The sequence below is a fragment of the Anolis carolinensis genome, chromosome 4 (assembly GCF_035594765.1).
Source record: "Anolis carolinensis isolate JA03-04 chromosome 4, rAnoCar3.1.pri, whole genome shotgun sequence".
NCBI classification, from domain to species: Eukaryota; Metazoa; Chordata; class Lepidosauria; order Squamata; family Dactyloidae; genus Anolis; species Anolis carolinensis.
This window is the reverse complement of record NC_085844.1, coordinates 240,410,744-240,431,160: the sequence shown is the minus strand read 5'-3', so window position 1 is coordinate 240,431,160 and position 20,417 is coordinate 240,410,744. Positions and strand designations below refer to the sequence as shown.

The 20,417-nt window shown below is 40.6% G+C and overlaps 1 protein-coding gene across 4 annotated transcripts; it reads right to left on the bottom strand.

The window, feature by feature from the left end:
• Positions 1-938: 938 nt before the first annotated feature.
• mtg2 (mitochondrial ribosome associated GTPase 2) lies at positions 939-19,921 on the bottom strand. Of its 4 annotated transcripts, XM_062979017.1 has the most exons (8): positions 19,663-19,797; positions 18,117-18,220; positions 14,736-14,924; positions 12,315-12,462; positions 6,429-6,544; positions 6,038-6,256; positions 4,576-4,714; positions 939-1,951 (listed from the first exon to the last, which is right to left on the bottom strand). In XM_062979017.1, the coding sequence occupies exons 3-8, from the start codon at positions 14,916-14,918 to the stop codon at positions 1,557-1,559; spliced, it is 1,200 nt and encodes a 399-aa protein (XP_062835087.1). In that variant the 5' UTR covers positions 14,919-14,924; positions 18,117-18,220; positions 19,663-19,797; the 3' UTR covers positions 939-1,556. The 4 variants fall into 4 exon arrangements, with proteins under 4 accessions (XP_062835087.1, XP_062835086.1, XP_016848948.2 ...); XM_062979016.1 differs by lacking the exon at positions 18,117-18,220 and having other exon boundaries at positions 19,663-19,921; XM_016993459.2 differs by lacking the exon at positions 18,117-18,220 and having other exon boundaries at positions 14,736-14,834; positions 19,663-19,921.
• Positions 19,922-20,417: the final 496 nt, after the last annotated feature.

The window sequence follows — 20,417 nt, the reverse complement described above, 5'->3', positions numbered from 1 at the left end:
CTGCAGTAATTAAATCTTTTGTAAAAACACAACAGATTCTTCTAATTTGTTCTCTAATTAATACATACACATACAATAGGTCTGCTTATTATGTAAGCTCACTGAACAGTTTCATTTATTTGCAAAGACCTATGAACACAACTGGCGGACCAAGAAAATGTGTAGAAAGAATAGTTCTCTGGATATTTTAGGTCCTCCAGAGTAATTTTATGGTAAGATTTGCAGGGAAGCCGAAGACATTGTTCATTTCATGTATAAAAATAGGGTTCCAGATGACATAAAAATTGTATTACATAAAGATCCGCTCCCCCGTGTGATATGTGGGCCTAACTCTGTGTTTGTGTAAATCAGTGGTTTTCAACCTGGACTCCCCAGATATTTTTGGCCTACAATTCCCAGCAATCCCAGCCAGTTTGCCAGCTGTTAGGCTTTCTGGGAGCTGTAGCCAAAGACATCTGGAGACCCAAAGTCGAAAACCACTAGTGTAGATGGATAGATATATGAAATATGGGGGCAGGGCAGACCAAATGTATTTTATCTTTAAATGGCTCACCGGTTTCCTCTAGCTAATTTTCAAACCAGAAGCTGGCTGACAATGAGCCCTTCAAGAAGAATGTCTTAAAGGTCATGTGAACAGATCCTGAGAAAAACATAGATGGCATTTGAGGACAGAGTTCTACTATTTTTCCACTACGTACAGTGGAAAAGTCTACTAATTCATCCCAGTCCTCCCCATTTATCATTTCTCCCTATTAAGACAGAGAACAAAAGCAGGATTTTCTTGCAAAAATAAAAGAGAAGAAAGATGACATCAATGAATAATTAGTACATTCTTATTCCTTCCTAGCTATGTAGCATTGTAGCATTCTAATGGGTAACCATGGACCTCAAAGAAAGCAATATGGCCAAAAGGATTAAAGCCTTTTTGAAAGATATGCTAAAGTCAGACAATCATTGTGTTTTTATGAACATTTCCAACACAATTTATGCATATTCTGAAAATGGCATTCTCTGTTCTTTTTGTGCCCTAGAAATTGCTTGTGGCTATAATCCAACACAAAATTAAGCATGATTAAGACCAGTAAAATCAGTTAATTTCTCATAGCACTGTTTCAAATTATTTATCACTTGTCATACAGCCTCCTCTACTACAGATGGTCATTCATTCTTGCCTATTTCTCAAATAAAATAGAAACAAAGCAAGCAGAGCTTCAAGGAAAGGTCTAGGCACATTCATAGAATACTTGTTTCTGTGTTATACACGTTGGCCCTAGTATTAGTCTCCACATGTGTATGAACACATTGTACAATTATATATAATCAGATTAACCAGAGCCAACAGACTATTCCCTATGTCTTTAAGAACCCAATTAAGCAATGGGGAAGGCCGGGGGGGGGGGGGGGGGGAGAGAAGTCACTGGTATGTTTCTTCCGCTTTTGTAGGAAAGTGCCTTTAATTTTGGATGTGTTCAAGACATATGTTTCACAAACACTAGGTATTTCGTCCTTCACCCCCTTTCTTCCCAGATGTGACTAAAGAAGAGCTTTCCTGCTAGCTACCACTTCATTGGCTTACAGCTCTGTCGTTCTTCTGTCTTTACATAATGATCATATAGGTCTTTCAGATGCAACAATAATTCCTCCAGATTGTCTCCTGTCAGAGCAGACAGTGGGATGACTCTCTGTTCTACTTGCTCCTTAAGGAGAGGCAAATTGCTCTTTGCCTGCGGAAGATCAAGCTTGTTCCCAATTATGGCATGAGGTCTCTTGGACAGGCCTTCTTCATACTGTTCCAGTTCATATTTTAAGTCTCGCAGCTGAGTCCATGGCTCAGGCACAGAGAGATCCAACACATACAGAAGAAACCGGCAGCGTTCTATGTGCTTTAGGAAAGCTAAGCCAAGCCCTCTGTTCTGATGGGCTCCTTTTATTATTCCAGGGACATCCGCAACTGCAAAAAGAAGGCAAATAGATAGCAAAGCAATCAATAGGGTGCCAGTTATTGAAAAATATCAGAAAAATGTATCCATGCTTTTTGAAGGCAGGATCTAATGTTTCTTCACCAAGTTCAGAAAAGGCAGGAGTAGCCAGCAGACAGGAAGAGGAAGAGACGCAACCTATTTTGTTCATGAATATCTCACTACAAGAGTGCACAACTATTGCCTTGCGAGCCCTAATTTGTCTACAAATACCAGCTCTGCTTCCACCTTTCCTTTAGCACAGGCATGGGCAAACTTCAGCTCTCCAGGTGTTTTGGACTTCTACTTCCACAATTCCTAGGAAGTCCAAAATACCGGGAGGGCTGAAGTTGCTCATGCCTGCTGTAGAATGTGCATAAGGTTTTTTATTGTTCCTGCTGCAGAACACCAAAGATATCAATCAATAAGCTTTCCTGAACGGGTCTTTCTTCAAATTTTTCCACAAGTAACAGAATGCTGTTTCTATCCCAAGCCATCTACAGCCAAATATAAAAGGCTTGAGGAGAAGGCAGTCTTCTGTCTTCTTTGCCAAGACATTTAGGTAAGAAAAAAGAATAACAAACTCTTGTTTATACTTCTCATACACAAAATGTAGCACACAAATGTGTTAAATGTAGCCAGGAGGTCTTCTTGCTACAGAGCCAGGTCACATGTTAAGGTTAAAAATATGTCTTATCTGAAATATTATCCACCAGTTTCTATGGAAATGAAGTATCCTAATTAGAATGGCTATAACACTTTGCCATTAATGTAAATTAATGACACTGATTGTAGAATTTTTTCCCCCTGGTATTGATTAAAACATACAGTTTGGTTGAAAGTTGATTATGTTGTGCATCTAGATTATTATTATATTTAAATGTGATGCCTTATTGTGGGATCTTACACAGAGCTTTGAGGTAAAAAAAGGACATAAATTTTGTAAGACTGATGTAATATATGATTTTTTTTTGCATTTACTAACTACATTAAAACATTAATGCTCTGGGAATTCCACAATGGTTTAAAAAACAACATTGTCACAAAACATTAAGTTTGATACAGATTAGAGTCTAAAAAGGCACCAGGTCCTGTCTGATTTGGAAACTTGCTTAGTATTGGATTGGGGGGGGGGGGGGGCTCACTCCGGTTGCTCCTGACACGAAAAAAAACCCCCAATGAATACCTGTTGCTGAAGATTATAGTTCAGAGGAAGAAGCAGGTAAATTTACCTATAAGTAATCCTTGCCTCAGAAAACCCTATGAAATTCGTTGCACCACCCTAAGCAGACAGGATGAAAACAACACACATTCCAGTATCTCAGAATAAAATAAACTACAAAGCATCAAAGCTAAAACAAACCATTAAGAATGTAAACTCCTTTACTAGAGGCTCAATTAACGGAAGGTAAAAGTCTTTAAATGCCCATGGGAATGTACAGGCTATGGGAGAGAAAAACCAGATTTTCTGCTCTCCTGAAACATCTACTCCTCAGCTGACCTGTGGAAGAAACTCCCCTGTATTTGGGACCATCTGATTTCAACTGCCATGCAGAAGGAACCCAATAGAAGGAAGCAGGTGAAGAAAGCAGCAGACCTTGGATCCTGCTCCAGATGGGCTCCCCCTTCCCTTCACTTGGTCATCTGCTACCAGTGAAAAAAAATGCTAATGATTTTTTAAAGGCTAATATTTTTCACTGTGATTTCATAAACATATATTTATGTTACTTATAGCTGCCCTAGAAAGGTCTGTTTCCTGAAAGGCAGCATATAATTGTAAAACATAATAATAAATAAGGAAATTGAGAGCAAAGGCATTTGTCTTTTGTCAGGAAGATGCAGTCTGACGAAATCTGAACTGTTTCTTTCCACCCTAAAAGACAATTTTCCTGCTTCTTGCAGGGGGTTGGACTGGATGGCCTATGAGGTCTCTTCCAACTCTACGATTCTATGATTCTAAATAAAGGTTAGCAACAGCGACATATCTTTTTTGGAAAGACAGGGACCAGAGAAACTTCTCTTTTGGTAAGCATCACAACTCTTCTTTTCATGGCTGTCCACTCCAATTTCTAGGAGATCTAGGAGCAGCTGCATACAATCACATTATATAATGACTAGCAAGAGTCTATCCCAATGTCAATCCCATTGACAGCTAGGATGGGCAGCAGCTGATGTTACAGACATCTCCTTCTTCTATTGTTGCCTTTGGTGGATAGGACCAATACCAGGATCGGAGCTTAGAAAAGATACTATCAACATGGACTGGCCAAAAAAACCAAAAAAAAAACTCCTCCAAGTTCAGTCCAGAACAATGTGTTTCTTGTTTGTTTACAGCTAACTCACAGCAAACTATTTCAAAGATAAACCACTTAGGACAGTAGAGTGAATTATTTCAATGTTATTCAAGCCAAAGAATGCTATGTAATTGTCTTTACTTTTAGGTCCTGTTTGTTCTAAGAATATTATCCAGCTATTACAGATGACAGACAAGACCAACGTAGTATTCATGCCTTTAAAAAGAGTACTCAGGCTATAACATTTTGTTTATGCTCTTTTAATACTTTAAAACTCAGCTGAAACTACTGAGCAGCACAAAGTAAGTCTTATAAAACCATACCTGAAACTTGCTCATAGCCTTCGTAGTGGACAATGCCCACATGTGGATTTAAGGTAGTGAAGGGGTAAGAAGCCACAGCTGGTTTTGCATTGGAGATCGCTCTCAACAGTGAAGACTTCCCGGCATTAGGGAATCCCACCTGGAAGGAGCAGCCCAAAATTGATTATGTAAAAAAGCAGCCAACTCTGGTAACACTGTCCTCACTAAGCCACAATACAGAATTTTAATACATCGGTCTACACAGACTTGGTTTGTGAAGCAGCAACAAGTACAAGCTTCTTCCGTTCATGTATTTAATTCTGAGTGGCATGGTGGATCCAATATTTCGTAGATCTGTTCCTTCTGCCACCGTGATCTACAGAATCAGAAAACCAACTGCATAACACCCACCAATGCACAAATTCAAGATAACTGTGCTGAAAAATAATTACTATGATGATAAAATGGGCAGAGCATACCTAAAATATAGTGAAATGGCCTTGTAGAATTTGGGGGGGGGGGGGGGAGAGCAAAAAAAAACCCCTCTTGCACAGCCCATAAAACAACTCTGGGAGCGGATATAGGATATAAGTCACTTTGCCCACCACTCTCATTGATCAGATGAATTATAGTCAGTCTGACCTTTAGGAAAGAGAAATTGAAGCCAACCTTTCTGCTTCTGACATGGCAACAAAGCACTGTCTTATGGATCTTCCAGCCTGTTTTATTACCAAAGGACTATTTTAACTATGTTGTATGCTGCCTTGAGCCATGAGGAGAGACGGAGAACAACAACAACAACAACAATAATTTATACTCTGCTCTTCTCCCAGGACTGGGACCCAAAAGGGATCATAGCCTTAAAAACAGTACAATTTTAAAATCTACAAAATACAAATATTAAAATAGAATTAAATATTACAATTATTAAAACAATAATCAGAATATGTTAAAAAAACCTATTAATTCCTAATCCCATGAAGCTCCAACTCAGCCAGGAAAAATAAACCTACACTTTTAGGCTCTTACTCTTTCATGTTCCCAGACTTAGTGGTTCAAATAAGAATCATAAAACAAAATAAACAACAATGAAGAATCCAAAACAATCTAGTACATGTTGCTGTGAGTTTTCCGGGCTATATGATCATGTTCCAGAAGCATTCTCTCTTGATGTTTTGCCCACATCTATGGCAGGCATCCTCAGGAGGCTGTGAGATCTGACTTCATAACCTCTGAGGATGCCTGCCATAGATGTAGGTGAAACACCAAGAGAGAATGCTTCTGGAACATGGCCATACAGCCAGAAAACTCACAGCAACTCAGTGATCCCGCCCATGAAAGCCTTTGACAACACAAATGTAGTGCAAATTATTTCATGTAAAATCGCATCCATCTTCCTCTCTCCCTCCCTTTTCCACATCCAAAATTAATGGGATTCTCCTCACATTGTTCCTCCCAAATCTTCTGCTGAAAAAGTACGTACCATGCCCGCATGGGCCATCGTCTTGAGCTCCAAATTGAGAACTCTTTCTTCTCCTGGCTCTCCTTCAGTAGCCATTGTTGGTGCTCGATTATCATTGGCCAGAAAGAAACGGTTGCCTTTGCCACCAGTTCCACCATAGACTGCAACATATTCCTCACCATGTTGGTTGAGGTCAGCTACAATTTCATTGTCCTCCTTAACCACTGTACCAATGGGGACCTTAGAAGAAAAGACAAATTGGAGCCAAATTAAGACTAGGGCTTTGCATCATGAACACATTTGTCTGCAAAACAAGCTTCACTTTCTGCATATAATAAACCAACAGACAACTCATTCACACTGGTAAACATTTAAAGGAAAGAACATTTAAGCACAAACATTGGTTGCATACCTTAAGATAAATAGATTTACCAGCAGCTCCATAGCAGTTTTTACTCCCTCCTTTTTCTCCATTGAAACCTCTATACAGTGGGAGAAGTGAAGCTAAGGATTTGACTTGCTGATCCACTGCAAAACATTCAGTTAAGACTACTGTTATTGTTATTCACTTTGCAAACAGAAAATGAATGATTCTTGGAAGAGAACACACCATTAATGTCAGAATCTGTTTTTGCACATTGGTTACTGCTGCTTGAACATAGGTATCTAATGATCCTACTCATCTAAACAACAGTAAGTTGCCAATGGCATACTACTGTACACAAAACACATTTCAAAACAATGTGTTTGAAAATTATAACATATGCATAATCAACAAAATAAAACATTATTATTATTATTATTATTATTATTATTATTATTATTATTATTATTATTATTATTATTATATTGTTATCCTGCTTTATGTCTCTTAAATACAGACACAAAAGCAATACAATATATAACCCAGGGAGAAGTGCAACAGAGTTTTTGCGACCCTGGAGAGGAATAGGTGTGGTAGTCTTCAGGACAGACCTCCCAGCCTTAAGGTCCTGCTTTTGAACGCCAGATCCGTCAACGGTAAAACAGCTGTTATCCAGGATTTGATCCTGGATGAGGGGGCGGATCTGGCATGCATCACCGAGACGTGGTTGGACGAGCAGGGTGGTGTGAATCTCACCCAGCTGTGCCCACCAGGTTTCGGGGTGCATCAGCAGGCCAGGGCTGGGGGCGGGGAGGAGGAGTCGCGGTGATCTTTCGGCAGTCCATCGCCCTGATCAGATGCGCCGTTCCGCAGTCTCCGAGGTTTGAGTGTGTCTTCCTGAAGGTGGGAGCCCGAGACAGCTTGGGGATTCTGCTGGTGTACTGTCCACCCCGCGACCCAGCAGTCTCTCTGTCCGAGCTAGCAGAAGTGGTCTCCAATTCGGCCCTGGTCTCCCAACAACTCATAGTTTTGGGGGACTTTAACATTCATGCCGAGACCACTTTGACAGGTGCAGCTCAGGATTTCATGGTTGCCATGACGACCATGGGGCTGACTCAAGTTATATCTGGGCCCACACATCAGGCGGGACACACGTTGGACCTGGTTTTTATTGTGGACGGTGGGACAGTCAGAGTGGAAGAGCAAAATATTCTTCCATTGTCATGGTCTGACCATCATCTGATCTGTTTAAGTTTCGCCGTGGCTTCTAACCTCCGCAGGGGTGGTGGACCCATTAAGATGGTCCGCCCCAGGAGGCTGATGGATCCGGATGGACTTCTGAGGTCTCTTGGGTCAACAGCGAGTTGGCAAGGGCACTTGACACGATCGCTCCCGAACGTCCCCTTTCGCTGCGTAGAGTCACGTCGACTCCTTGGTTCACTGAGGAGCTGGCTGTGATGAAGCGTGCGAGGAGGGGACTAGAGTGCATCTGGAGGAAATCTCAGGATGTGTCTGACCAAGCACGGGCTAAAGCCGCTATTAAGGCTTACTCCGTGGCTCTGCGAGCAGCCAGGAAAGTTTTCACGAATGCCCGCATAGCGTCTGCAGCCAACAGGCCATCGGAGTTGTTCCGAGTTGTTGGGGAGCTCCTGCGGCCTCCTGAGACCCAGGGGCTTCCTGATGACTTGGCAACTCGGTGCAGCGATTTCGCACACCATTTTGCAGGCAAAGTTGCTCAGATACTGGACTGGATGAGGAGGAACAAGCTGAGGATCAATCCTGACAAGACAGAGGTTCTCCTGGTCAGTCGCTCGTCTGATCGGGGTATCGGGTGGCAACCTGTGCTGGACGGGGTTGCACTCCCCCTGAAATCACAGGTCCGCAGTTTGGGGGTCCTCCTGGATTCAGCGTTGACGCTTGAGGCTCAGGTGTCGGTGGTGGCTGGGAGGGCTTTCGCACAACTCAAACTTGTGCGCCAACTGCGACCATACCTCGTGAAGTCTGACTTGACCACAGTGGTCCATGCCCTAGTTACCTCTAGACTGGACTACTGTAATGCGCTCTACGTGGGGCTTCCCTTGAAGACGGCTCGGAAATTACAACTGGTCCAACGCTCGGCTGCCAGGTTAATAACGGGGGCGAGTTATAGGGAGAGATCTACTCCCCTGTTTAAAGAGCTCCACTGGCTGCCGTTCACTTTCCGATCCCAATTCAAGGTGCAGACCATCATTTATAAAGCCCTAAACGATTTGGGACCCACCTACCATCGTGACCGTATCTCCTACCATAAACCTGCCCGATCTCTTCGATCATCAGGGGAGGCCCTCCTGTCGCCACTGCCTGTATCCCAGACCCACCTGGTGGGAACAAGGGAGAGGGCCTTCTCTGCTGTGGCCCCCCGTTTATGGAACTCACTGCCCATTGAAATTAGGCAAGCCCCCACTCTTTTAGCCTTCAGAAAAGATTTAAAAACCTGGCTTTTCCGATGTGCTTTCGGAGAGTAACTATTATACACTTCTTTTGTTACTCCCCCAACATCTACCCTCTAGATTGTTTTTATCTTATGTCCCTGGTCTCCATGATTGTATTCTTATCCTTTTCTCACCCCAAGTTTTAATTAAGTGTCTCATGCGGCCCGCCCTGATATATATATATATATATATATATATATATATAGAGAGAGAGAGAGAGAGAGAGAGAGAGAGAGAGAGAGAGAGAGAGAGAGAGAGAGATTTTGTGTTGCATTGTATATGATTATTTATTGTATTGTTTAATTGTATCATGATATGTTGTTTTATATTTTGCTATATTGTACTGTTCTGGGCATGGCCCCATGTAAGCTGCCCCGAGTCCCCGTTGGGGAGATGGTGGCGGGGTATAAATAAAGTTTTATTATTATTATTATTATTAATTTAAAACCTAAAAAACATATATCCAATTTAATATATCTATCCTGCAAACTTTAATAGTTAAAACACTATCAAAATTCTTGATTCCGAATATTTGCTTTCTTTTTTTAAGCGGTTTGGGTCAGGAAAGCTTTTTAAGTAAATTGTCTAATACCTACTTTAAATATTCTTTTACTATCTTGCATTTTTCTGAATGCAAATAGAACCACATTTTCCATATTCCCCCTCTTGGTTTCTGTACAACAGAAAGTCCCATGATTTCACAGTGTTTGTGGAAGGACACTTATCCTAGCTTAAATCTGTATCTGGCTTATCCCCTCTTCCAACCTCTTCACATTGTTCAAATCCCTGGTCAGCCATGGAAACCCACTGGATAAACTTGGGCAAATCACACTTTCTCAGAGGATGGAAATGTCAAAGCTCCTCAGAATAAATATTGCCAAGCAAAACCTATGATAACTTTACCATAAGTCAGAGTTGATTTGAAAGTGCATAATAATGACATATAATTATGTGAAAATTCTACTTGCTGAGTAAGAGCTTTAGATCCAAAACTTTATATAATCTTTTTATAAATGTGTTTCTCTGACTCATATAACCAGAAGTGATCTTTCTGTTCTGTTAGCTTTCTTTTGTTTCTAAAGTCTCATGCTTCCACTTCTGGTTTCCAACTTGGTGCTTTCTGCTGTTACTGTTTTTTACTGTTTCTTTCTGTGGGTTTCACAGCCAACTGACAATAGGTTGATTCTGTTCCTTTTCTGCATAATTCTCAAGACTTATATAGCTAAGCTTGTTTATCAACTAGTTGTTACAGCTATAATTCAAACATTCTTCTCTTCTTCCTCCAGTTGCAATTACAGTCATCTATCCATATTTGCCGGGGTTACAAGCACATGACCACTACGGAATTGATATGTGTGTGTGTGCGCACACGCGCGTGCGTTTTTCCCATGGAGTAAACGACAAAACCACTGAACCAAACCACACCAAATTTGGCCATAGTCATCCAGTCTATGTCTTTCAATAAAAAAACCTAGAAAAATAACATCCAAATTACAGAGGACGGGGAAGAGCCATTCTCCCCCTGGCTGCCAGTCAAAAGGGTAGGCCCCGCCCCCTTTAGGCCTCACTCACTTTGTGTCCTAGCAACCCCCTCAGCCACAATGGCTGAGGGTTCACTTAGGCCTCTTCCACACTGCCTATAAAATACAGATTATCTGATTTGAATTGGATTATGTGGCAGTGTAGGCCCTTCCACACAGCTATATAACCCAGAATGCCAAGGCAGATAATACACAGTATCTGCTTTGAAATGGTTTATCTTGAGTCCACACTGCCATATAATCCAGTTCAATGTGGATTTTATACTGTTGTGTAGAAGGGGCCTCATATAATCCAGTTCAAAGCAAACAATTATAAATATAATATATAAAAAATTACTGTGGTATAATAAAACAGAACAATATAATCTCTAAAATCAGGACAGTAAATAAAGAACAACATTCTAAAAACAGGGGAATTCCTGACAGGAAACAATCAGAGCCAGCGAACACCTCCCAATGAAAGATTCCCCCAGGGAGGAAGCAGCCAGGCTTTGAAGCTGAAAGGCCATTACATGTTAATCATTCTGGCTAATTTCAGCATTCATACTTGCCTCCAACAGAGGCAAGGAACAACCAGAAATATTGTATATTCACAAGCTTTAGGAAATAACATATACTAACTACCACCAATTCCTCAATACTTTATTTCCCATACCACCACACTTTGCCACAGCAATGCATAGCTGGCCACAACTAGTTGCATATATAAGAACACTGTAATTTTTTTTTTACCTGAGAGAACACCTCTCTAGGAATCCCTAACTCTTCCCACATGACTCCATAGCCAACTTTCCAGGAAGGTGATCGTAAAATTCAACTCGAGGACCTATAGATTCCTAGAAAGGGCATTTTAATCAAATCTGTGATTAATCAAGTCCCCAAAAGTGAAAGCCACAAATGTAAAGGGACAACTGTATTTTTCTTTATAATTAATACCTCAAGACAGCATTTTGCAACTATGTTTAATTGTATTGCAATGGTATTTTGAAGTGGCAAATGGTTAATACTCAAAAAGCACTTCTATGATCAATCAATGTGTAAAACTGCCTCTTGGGATTGTTTCCAGTGTGTAATTTGAAATTATTTAGATGACTAAGCACTACGAGAGCTGTCTTTTCCCCCAGAATTCTTTCTTCAGATGCTAAAACAATATGTACTTGCAAGGTTTTAATTTAAAAATATCTTCAATATTGAATATTAAGCATTATATTCAATTCTACTCAGGTTCCTATGGCTCTCTCTTCATCAAAATAATGGAATGTATTCTGGAAGCATAATGTAAAGAGTGATAATGAGAGTATTTGCTTTCCGGAGAGACAGCGTTACCCACTGTCACATATAAAAGCAATTAAGGGAAATCTTGCATCCACCATCTAGTGTCTATATGCCCATGGCAAATGTAAATAATTGAAATCAAATTGACTCAAGCTGTCATTTAGGTGAACTGTCTCTTCTGTACTGTGATGCTGTGCACACTTGCTGTTTCTCTGTGAACTGAAAAGGAGATAAAAAGAATTTTTTGAGATAAGCAGAGTTAAATAAAACTCTGCTGCTTCCTTCTATGAATTCCAGAGATAATTATATGCTTCATTTCAGAGTCATGTTCTCCTGAATGGTATCTCAAAAGAGAGGCTTTGCTTACCAAATAAGTCACTGTAGGGGAACACGACAAGTGGGATGCACAAGCAATATAAAAAAATGTATCTGGAGAAAGTAAGGAGTTAGAAAAGGGTTGAAAATAACTTTAGCAGTAGGAAGGGACACATGATGGCATGTGTGAAGCATGTACTTTTAAGAATTCCTTGGACACATACACATTTATCATTTCTGTTCCCAAATCCCAATTTGGGTTTGGGAAACAGTCAGAAAATAGTTCAATTGTACACAAATACAAAATAATTTAAAATATATAACTCTCTTACCTTTCAGTATAATATGTCCCCCATCTCCTCCATCTCCACCATCAGGGCCGCCATATATTTTTCTCGGTTCACTATGAAAACAGCTAATGCCATCACCTCCTTTGCCTGCTGTGAGACGCACTTTTCGATGATCTACAAAGCAGCGAGTCTGAAATGGGACAAACATTATTTTGAATACCTCCAAGTACCAAAACATGTTTTTTATTTATTTATTTATTTTCCATATTCCTACCCTGCCCTTCTGAACCCCAAAGGGGACTCAAGGTGGCTTTACACATAGGCAAATATTTGGTGTAAACACACTCGTAATTGAGGAAAAACTCAAGCTAAGCAATATGTATTAATATCAAACTTATCTTACTGCTTTAGACAAAACGTTTCATTCATAATTTAGTTAACAAATAAAATTGTGCCATTTGACATATCAATACAATACATAAAAGCTTTGTTTTATAGAAGCAAAATTGTAACTACAGCCTATGCAGGTCGATAATCCCTTATCTGGAATTCTGAAATCCAACATACTCCAAAATCCAAAACTGAGATAGTGACATCTTTGCTTTTCGATGGGTCAAAGTACACAGACTTTGTTTCATGCACAAGTTGATTAAAAGTATTTATATACATTTCCCCGCACAATAGGTTTCTTTCCATATCTTAAAAATGTATGGAAATCTTGCATCACTAATCTTGAATAAGCAAACCTTGTCATAAAAGAACTTCACTAATTACAACAAATGAAAAATTTTATCATTCTGTTTTCCTCAAAGGTTCTCATTTCTTCTATTTTAAAGAGTGAAAAATTGTCCTTGGGAAAAATGACTGTCCTCTTTTATGGCATTTTCCCCCTGGGGCTTCATATCTAGGTCAAGCAACATTAAAACAATAGTCAACCCTTAATGAAAAATATGTAATAGTCTGTCTCTCCTTCATGAAAATACCAAGTCGCAGTAGTTTCAATGAGAGTTTATATTTAATTAGTTTTTGATTTTATTTTCAGAGTTTTTGACTGTTTTCATATTACTAAAAAAAGGTATGTCATCTTCACTCATTAAGATTAGCATCTTAACATCAATATAAAATATTATGTAATCTTACAGTAACAAAGAACTCCAGAATGTTTTCAAAGCTCACAGTTGAATGGGTTTGTCTAATAAACAGAGCTGTTAGACAAATACTGTTAAAGGTCTACATTTTGAACATGAAAGTTACAGATGCTAAGTAAATAAACAAAATGCAAATAGCCAACAGTGTGCATAAACCAGGACACCATGTAGGAAATAAAACTTTTAAAAATTTGCATAGCATCACCAAGTGGTTGCAACTGCAAAATGCTCCTCTAAATTACTTTGAAACAATGCAACAAATTACTTGTCTTTCCTGAATGTTGAATACTTGCCAAAAGTTTTTATAAAGCAGTCTCTGGAATATAAACAAATAAGGTCAATAAGAGGTCCCTCTTCTCAAATAAATGGGACAAAAATATCTCATGCTACCAGATGGCTTCTCTCACCTCTCAGCAGGTGTCAACATGTGCTCTGCTGTTCTAAATCATAAGCCAAATTGTTACTAGAAAAGGTTGAGATGGGGCATGAAAGCCAGGTTTAAATATCTGAAAGGATGTCATGTGTCACATCTCCTGCTGGCAAGGAGGAGGAGGTGGTGGTGGCAGCGAAGGAGGAGCCCTGGTGGGAACGCAAGGGAGCCAAGTGGCTTTGTACTGCTGCCACTGCCGCCAGCAACGGGGTGCCAATGTGAGACGAGTGGGAAGTGTTGGAAGCAAAGAAGTATCAACACTTGTATATAGAGCAATCAGGAACAAAGAGAACCCTGTGGTGCATGCCTGATGTCTGATCTTCCTATTTCTTAGATCTATGTTGTAGCTCAAGGTGCTTTGTTTCCTGCCTGCATGAAGAGGTCACTTCCACCCTTCTTCCCAAGTCTTCTGTGTGCTTTATTGCCCTGTTTGAGAAGGGAGCATCATGAGGTTTCTCTCTGCCTCAAGATGCCTTGCACACAGACATGAGGGTCAGACTTAGGAACTCTTCTAGCAAAGTTAGGTAACATACATACATACATACACACACATGGAGAGAGAGAGAGCACTGACTACATTGCACTCTGTTGCACTAAAGATACCAAGCATTCCTACAGGAAGATCCTCTTCTCACCACCAGTGGTATGATGACTTCATGGGATGCTACCACAATGATGAGTACAGCAGAGATTAAGGAAAGGATGCTGGTGGCTGCAGTAACAAGGAAGAGGGAGACCTTCTACCTTCCTTCCTTGATCCTGGTAACATAGGTAGGGGGAAGGAAGGTGGCGGGGTGGAAGAGGGTTTTGGAGCTTTTTGAATTTCCAGATCAGGGATGCTCAACCTGCATTTGCAATTAAGTTGATCATTTGTTTAAACTTTACCAGCTTCTTTTCTGAAAGGTTTCTTTTGCATTCCAGCCTTCGTGACTTTGAACATATCCAGCAGGTTGTGCTAAGATTCTTGTGCCAGCTTTTAACCTTCTGTGGAAAAAGCGAACACCGTGTATGTGAATCTGCCCAAATCGACTGGCTTTCCAACCAAGCTCTGACTGTTATTCGCATCATCTCTGCCTAGAAAGGGGGGGGGGGAGTGATTAAAGGGTAAGATAAGTAAGACATACAGAAGATATGTGCTATTAAGAGCAAGAGAAACAAGGTTATAACAAAATTGAGCACTTGTGCAAGGACCAATCATGCACAGCTGCACCCATTTCTGATTTGCAGTGGTTGCAAAATTACAAAAACAAGTACACTTAACTCTGATGAATTGCTGCCCTCATAGGTTCATTCTCACAATTGCTTTTGTTACTCTAGAACTCCAAATCAAGCCTGCTATTCTATACACACAATAAAGTATCTCATCCAGATGTTAATCCTTGCCATCCTACCCAGAAAACATGTGCAGGATCAAACTGTCATGTTGACAATATGGGTTAAGCAAAACTACTTTGTGCAGTACTTTCCTAAGACCTCTGAGGGTTTAGTTAAATTATTCCAGAATTCCTTACACAATATAGGACTGCCTTACAAGTCATCAAACTTTCCTTATTATGCCTCAAAAGAAGAGATACCAGAAAAAACAGAAATAAATGGCACACAGGAAGAGGAACTAGTGCCTTTTTGTCTAACTGTGTGCTGCTAGTCTGTTCTGCCGGGACATTTACCCTATGGATCCTACTCCCTTGCCTCTTTTTATATGCTGCTTTTTTCCGTTTCTCCTGGTATCTCCCTTCCTTTGTTTGGGTGAAACAGATACTCCTGGAACACAGGAAGAAGAAAAGGAACCAGATCCACAAGATACATGGAGTGGCACATGGGGCCTGCTCTTCTTCTTTCTGCACACTGCAAGTCTCGGTTTCTCCCTCAGAAAGGAAGTAATAATAATATTATGTTTTATTTATATCCTGCCCCTTCCGCCAGAAGGGACTTAGGGCGATCTACAGCAAGTAACAGTACCAATAAAACTGAAACAAGTGGCAGACTGGGGTCTTGTACAGGCCCACTGCTCAATTCCTGAGGACGAGGCTGCCATGTGAATATTCACACAACAGCCCCATCTTCAGGAGGCAAACATGGTTCAAGGAATTACTTTCCCTATCTGTCCCTGCTCAGCTCTTAAGAAACATGTTAAATTTGTCAAAGTGAACTCCATAGTACTTAACAACAAACCATTATTAGGTGTTTTAATAGATATATGAGTTCCAATCCAAATTAATTTAGGTTAGTTATAACATGGCACAAGCTGTAAAGACGATTCTACACATCATCTGAAAGCGAGCACAGATTCCCCTAACATGTGCACACTTCAACAACAACAACAAATCCTTAGTTTTTAGATCTGTTCCTGGGGTTATTTGGGGTGCTGATTCAGAAATTTGCATTGACTAGACCGCATCAGCTCTAGCTTCTTAGAGATTGTTATCTTGATTTTATATGGGGGAGCAGATGGCGACTGCTAGATGGTATATGCTCTATCTTAAAAACTAGAGCTGACAGGGGAAAACTGGAGCCATTTTTGCAATCAGTTAGTCAGATATACCCTCTTGACATCTGAGGCACCAAAATGTGTGTGTGCCAGTGTTATTTTTAATACATATTGCTTAAATATGCTGTTAAGTAGCCTTCATTGGCAGAAAGTGATTCCTTGATATCTGCTGGTGTACCATTCCTCCTGTGGATGCTCAAGTCCCATTACATACAATAGATGGGGTTTACACCTCAAGTGTTAATAGCACTTGGATATGACAAGGCCAAATCCGTTATCAAGCACTGTACCTGGGATGTGTAACTGGAAGAGCATCTGGGAGAAATGGATAGATAAAAGTATGATGCTACTCACCCCAGTGAGTTATTTATCAAATTTACAAAATCCTTCACCCTGGCCAGATTTAATGTGTTGCCTTCAGCATTACTGCAAGATAGGTTTACAGGCACACTATACCAGGAACAAGTATGCCCATGAGGTATGGAAAAAGTAGAAACTGCCAGGAATGTCCTTCTATATTGTAGAGATATTTGAGCTGTTTTTATTACTCCCATTGTACAAAAGATACCTGGTAGAACTGACGGCTACTATTTAAAACATCTTATAGACATAGGGAGCCATCAATCACTTAGAATGGCTAAGTTTTGTGCTGCTGCCATAAAAGTAAGGAGGCAGGGTTGTTGTGTGTTTTCCGGGCTGCATGGCCATGTTCCAGAAGTATTCTCTCCTGACGTTTCGCCCACATCTATGGCAGGCATCCTCAGAGGATGCCTGCCATCATGGGACTGTTGTTGAGCCAGGCGTCACCCACCCTGTATCTTTGCATTAAATTTTTTTCTGCCTCTTACATTTGTCCTTGTTGAAATTCTTTTTGTTAGTTTTAGCCAATCAGCTCTCTAATCTGTTAAGGTCTTTTTGAATTCTGATCCTGTCTTCTGAAGTATTAGCTCTCCCTCCTAATATGGTGTTATTTGCAAACTTGATAAGCACGCCCTCTAAACCTTCATTAATAAAGATGTTGAACAGAACTGGGTCCAGGACCGAATCCTATTTATGGAACTCCAATCGTCACTTCTTTCTAGGATGAAGAGGAATCATAGGTGAGCACCCTTTCAGTTTGGTCGCTTAACCAATTACAGATCCACCTAATAGTAGTATCGTCTAGCCCACTTTTGATTAGTTTGCTTGCAAGAAGGTCATGGGGGACTTTGTTGAAGGCCTTACTGAAATCAAGATATGCTACATCCACAGCACTGCCTGTGCCTACCAAGCTTGTAGCTCTATCAAAAAAGATTAGTCTGGCAGGATAATAATAACAACTTTTAATTTTATGTTTTTGTTCTATTACTGTGGTATTTTAATAATTGTACAATGTATTGTTCATATATGTGTTTTATAATAATATATTTTATGTTGAGGTATTTTGACTGTGAGAAGAGGTGAGTAACAAATAGAATCTATTATTATTATTATTATTATTAAATACAGAAACCTTCAATACAGAAAACTGACAGCAAATGAATCAAACAATAATTCATATAATTTTTCTCATGGATTTCAAAGCAGTATCCATGAGGCAAATAATAATAATAATCCATTAATTAACCAGTCTCCCGAGTCTTCCAACCAATGACTAGTCTCATTAAATGATTAATAGCACAATCCTACATAATTTTTTATGACTTCCATTTTGCAAGTCTCTCTTATGTTTTTATTGGTAAGTCATCTAGAAGGTATTTCCTTTAAAATCACACACACACAAAGAAATGATACCTCACCTGGGTTGCTGTGAGTTTTCCGGGCTATATGGCCATATTCCAGAAGCACTCTCTCCTGATGTTTTGCCCACATCTATGGCAGGCATCCTTAGAGGTTGTGAGGTCTGTTGGAAATGAAGCAAGGGAGGTTTATATATCTGTGGAAGGACCATGGTGGGAGAAAGAACTCTCGTCTGTTGGAGGCAAGTGTGAATGGTGCTACTGGTCACCTTGATTAGCATTAAATGATCTTGCCATTTCAAAGTCTGGCTGCTTCCTGCCTGGGGGAATCCTTTGTTGGGAGGTGCTAGCTGGCCCTGGTTATTTCATGTCTGAAATTCCCCCATTTTCTGAATGTTGTTCTTTATTTACTGTCCTGATTTTAGAACCTTTTAATACTGGTAGCCAGATTTTGCTAGTACTGTAGTCACATTTGTTGTTGCATTTCCAGAAACACAACCTACACACTATCTACAGATCCATTAAGAAAATCCAACAAATGCTACATTCAGCAAAGGACAAGAGGGATCATCCCACCTCTGCAGGAGTCTACCATATACCATGCAGCTGTGGAAGTCTACAAACACAGCATTGCCCAAACACAAATCAAGGAGCATGAAAGATACTGCAGACTAACCGAACCAGAGAAGTCAGCCACAGCAGAGCACCTGATGAACCAACTTGGACATAGCATATTATTTGAGAACACAGAAATGCTGGACCACCCTAAGAACCACCATGTCAAACTACACAGAGAAACCATTGAAATCCACAAGAAGCAGGTAGACAATTTCAACAGAAAGGAGGAAACCCATGAAAATGAACAAAATCTGGCCACCAGTATAAAAAAAAATCTAAAATCCGGACAGTAGATAAAGAACAACACTCAGAAAACAGGGGAATTCCTGGCAGGAAACAATCAGGGCCAGCTAACACCTCCAAACAAAGGATTCCCCCAGAAAGGAATCAGACAGGTTTTGAAGCTGCAAAACCATTCAATGCTAATCAAGGTGGTCAACTGCAACATCCACACTTGCCTCAAACGGACAAGAATCATTTCTCCCACTCTGAACATTCCACAGATATACAGTAGAGTCTCACTTATCCAAGCCTCTGGACTATCCAAGCCATTTTTGTAGTCAATGTTTTCAATATATTGTGATATTTTGGTGCTAAATTCGTAAATACAGTAATTACAACATAACATAACTGCGTATTGAACTACTTTTTCTGTCAAATTTGTTGTATAACATGATGTTTTGGTGCTTAATTTGTAAAATCATAACCTAATTTGATGTTTAATAGGCTTTTCCTTAATCCCTCCTTATTATCCAAGTTATTCGCTTATCCAAGCTTCTGCCGGCCCGTTTAGCTTGGATAAGTGAGACTCTACTGTACATATAAACCTCACTTGTCTAGTTTCCAACAGACCTCCCAGCGTCTGAGGATGCCTGCCATGAATGTGGGCGAAACATCTGGAAAGAATGCTTCTGGAACAGCCGGGAAAACCCACAGCAACCCAGTGATTCAGGCCATGAAAGCCTACGACAAAACATTGAGACCTCACCTTTTTCATCCCACAGCGGCCATTTTCTGACAGGCCTTGCCCTTCCGAAGGCTTCAGGCGTCCTGACGTCACAACCGCGCGCCACAGGAAGAGGAAAGGAAGTGTCGAAAGCCGCCGGCAAAAAGAAAGGAGACTGACGTCACTGGGTGTGAGGTCCTTCTCCTTGGCGTGGCGACTCCTTGCGCATGCGCATTTCGAGGAGAAAGGCGGAGTGAGTTGGATACGCTCGCGCAAATACGCCTGCGCGGTATGAGTTGAATGCGATTGGAGGGAAGGAAAGGAAGAAGCGGCAGCGTTGCCATTGGTTCAAAGTGTTTGGAGAGGTGGGGCTTAAGGCTCAAGTCCCTTTGCTCCTGGAAACGTTTTGAACTTCATCTCCCAGAATTCCTGGCCATCCATCACGTTGCTGGGAATTGTGGGAGTTGAAGTCCAAAACACCCGGAGGGCCCAAGTTTGCCCATGCCTGGCCTAGATCGAGGGAAATTATGGTGCCCTTGTATTCTTCTTTGGTCAGATCTTTTTCACCTGGAATACTGTGTCCAATTCTGGGCACCACAATTCAAGAGAAATATTGACAAGCTGGAAGGAGGCCAGAGGAGGGCGACTAAAAGCATCAGAGGCCTGGAGACCATTAATCCATATGAGGAGCGTGTTAAAGAACTGGGTATGTTTAGTCTGCAGAATAGAAGGTTGAGAGGAGACATGATAGCCATGTATAAATATGTGAAAGGATGCCTTAAGGAAGAGGGAGCAGG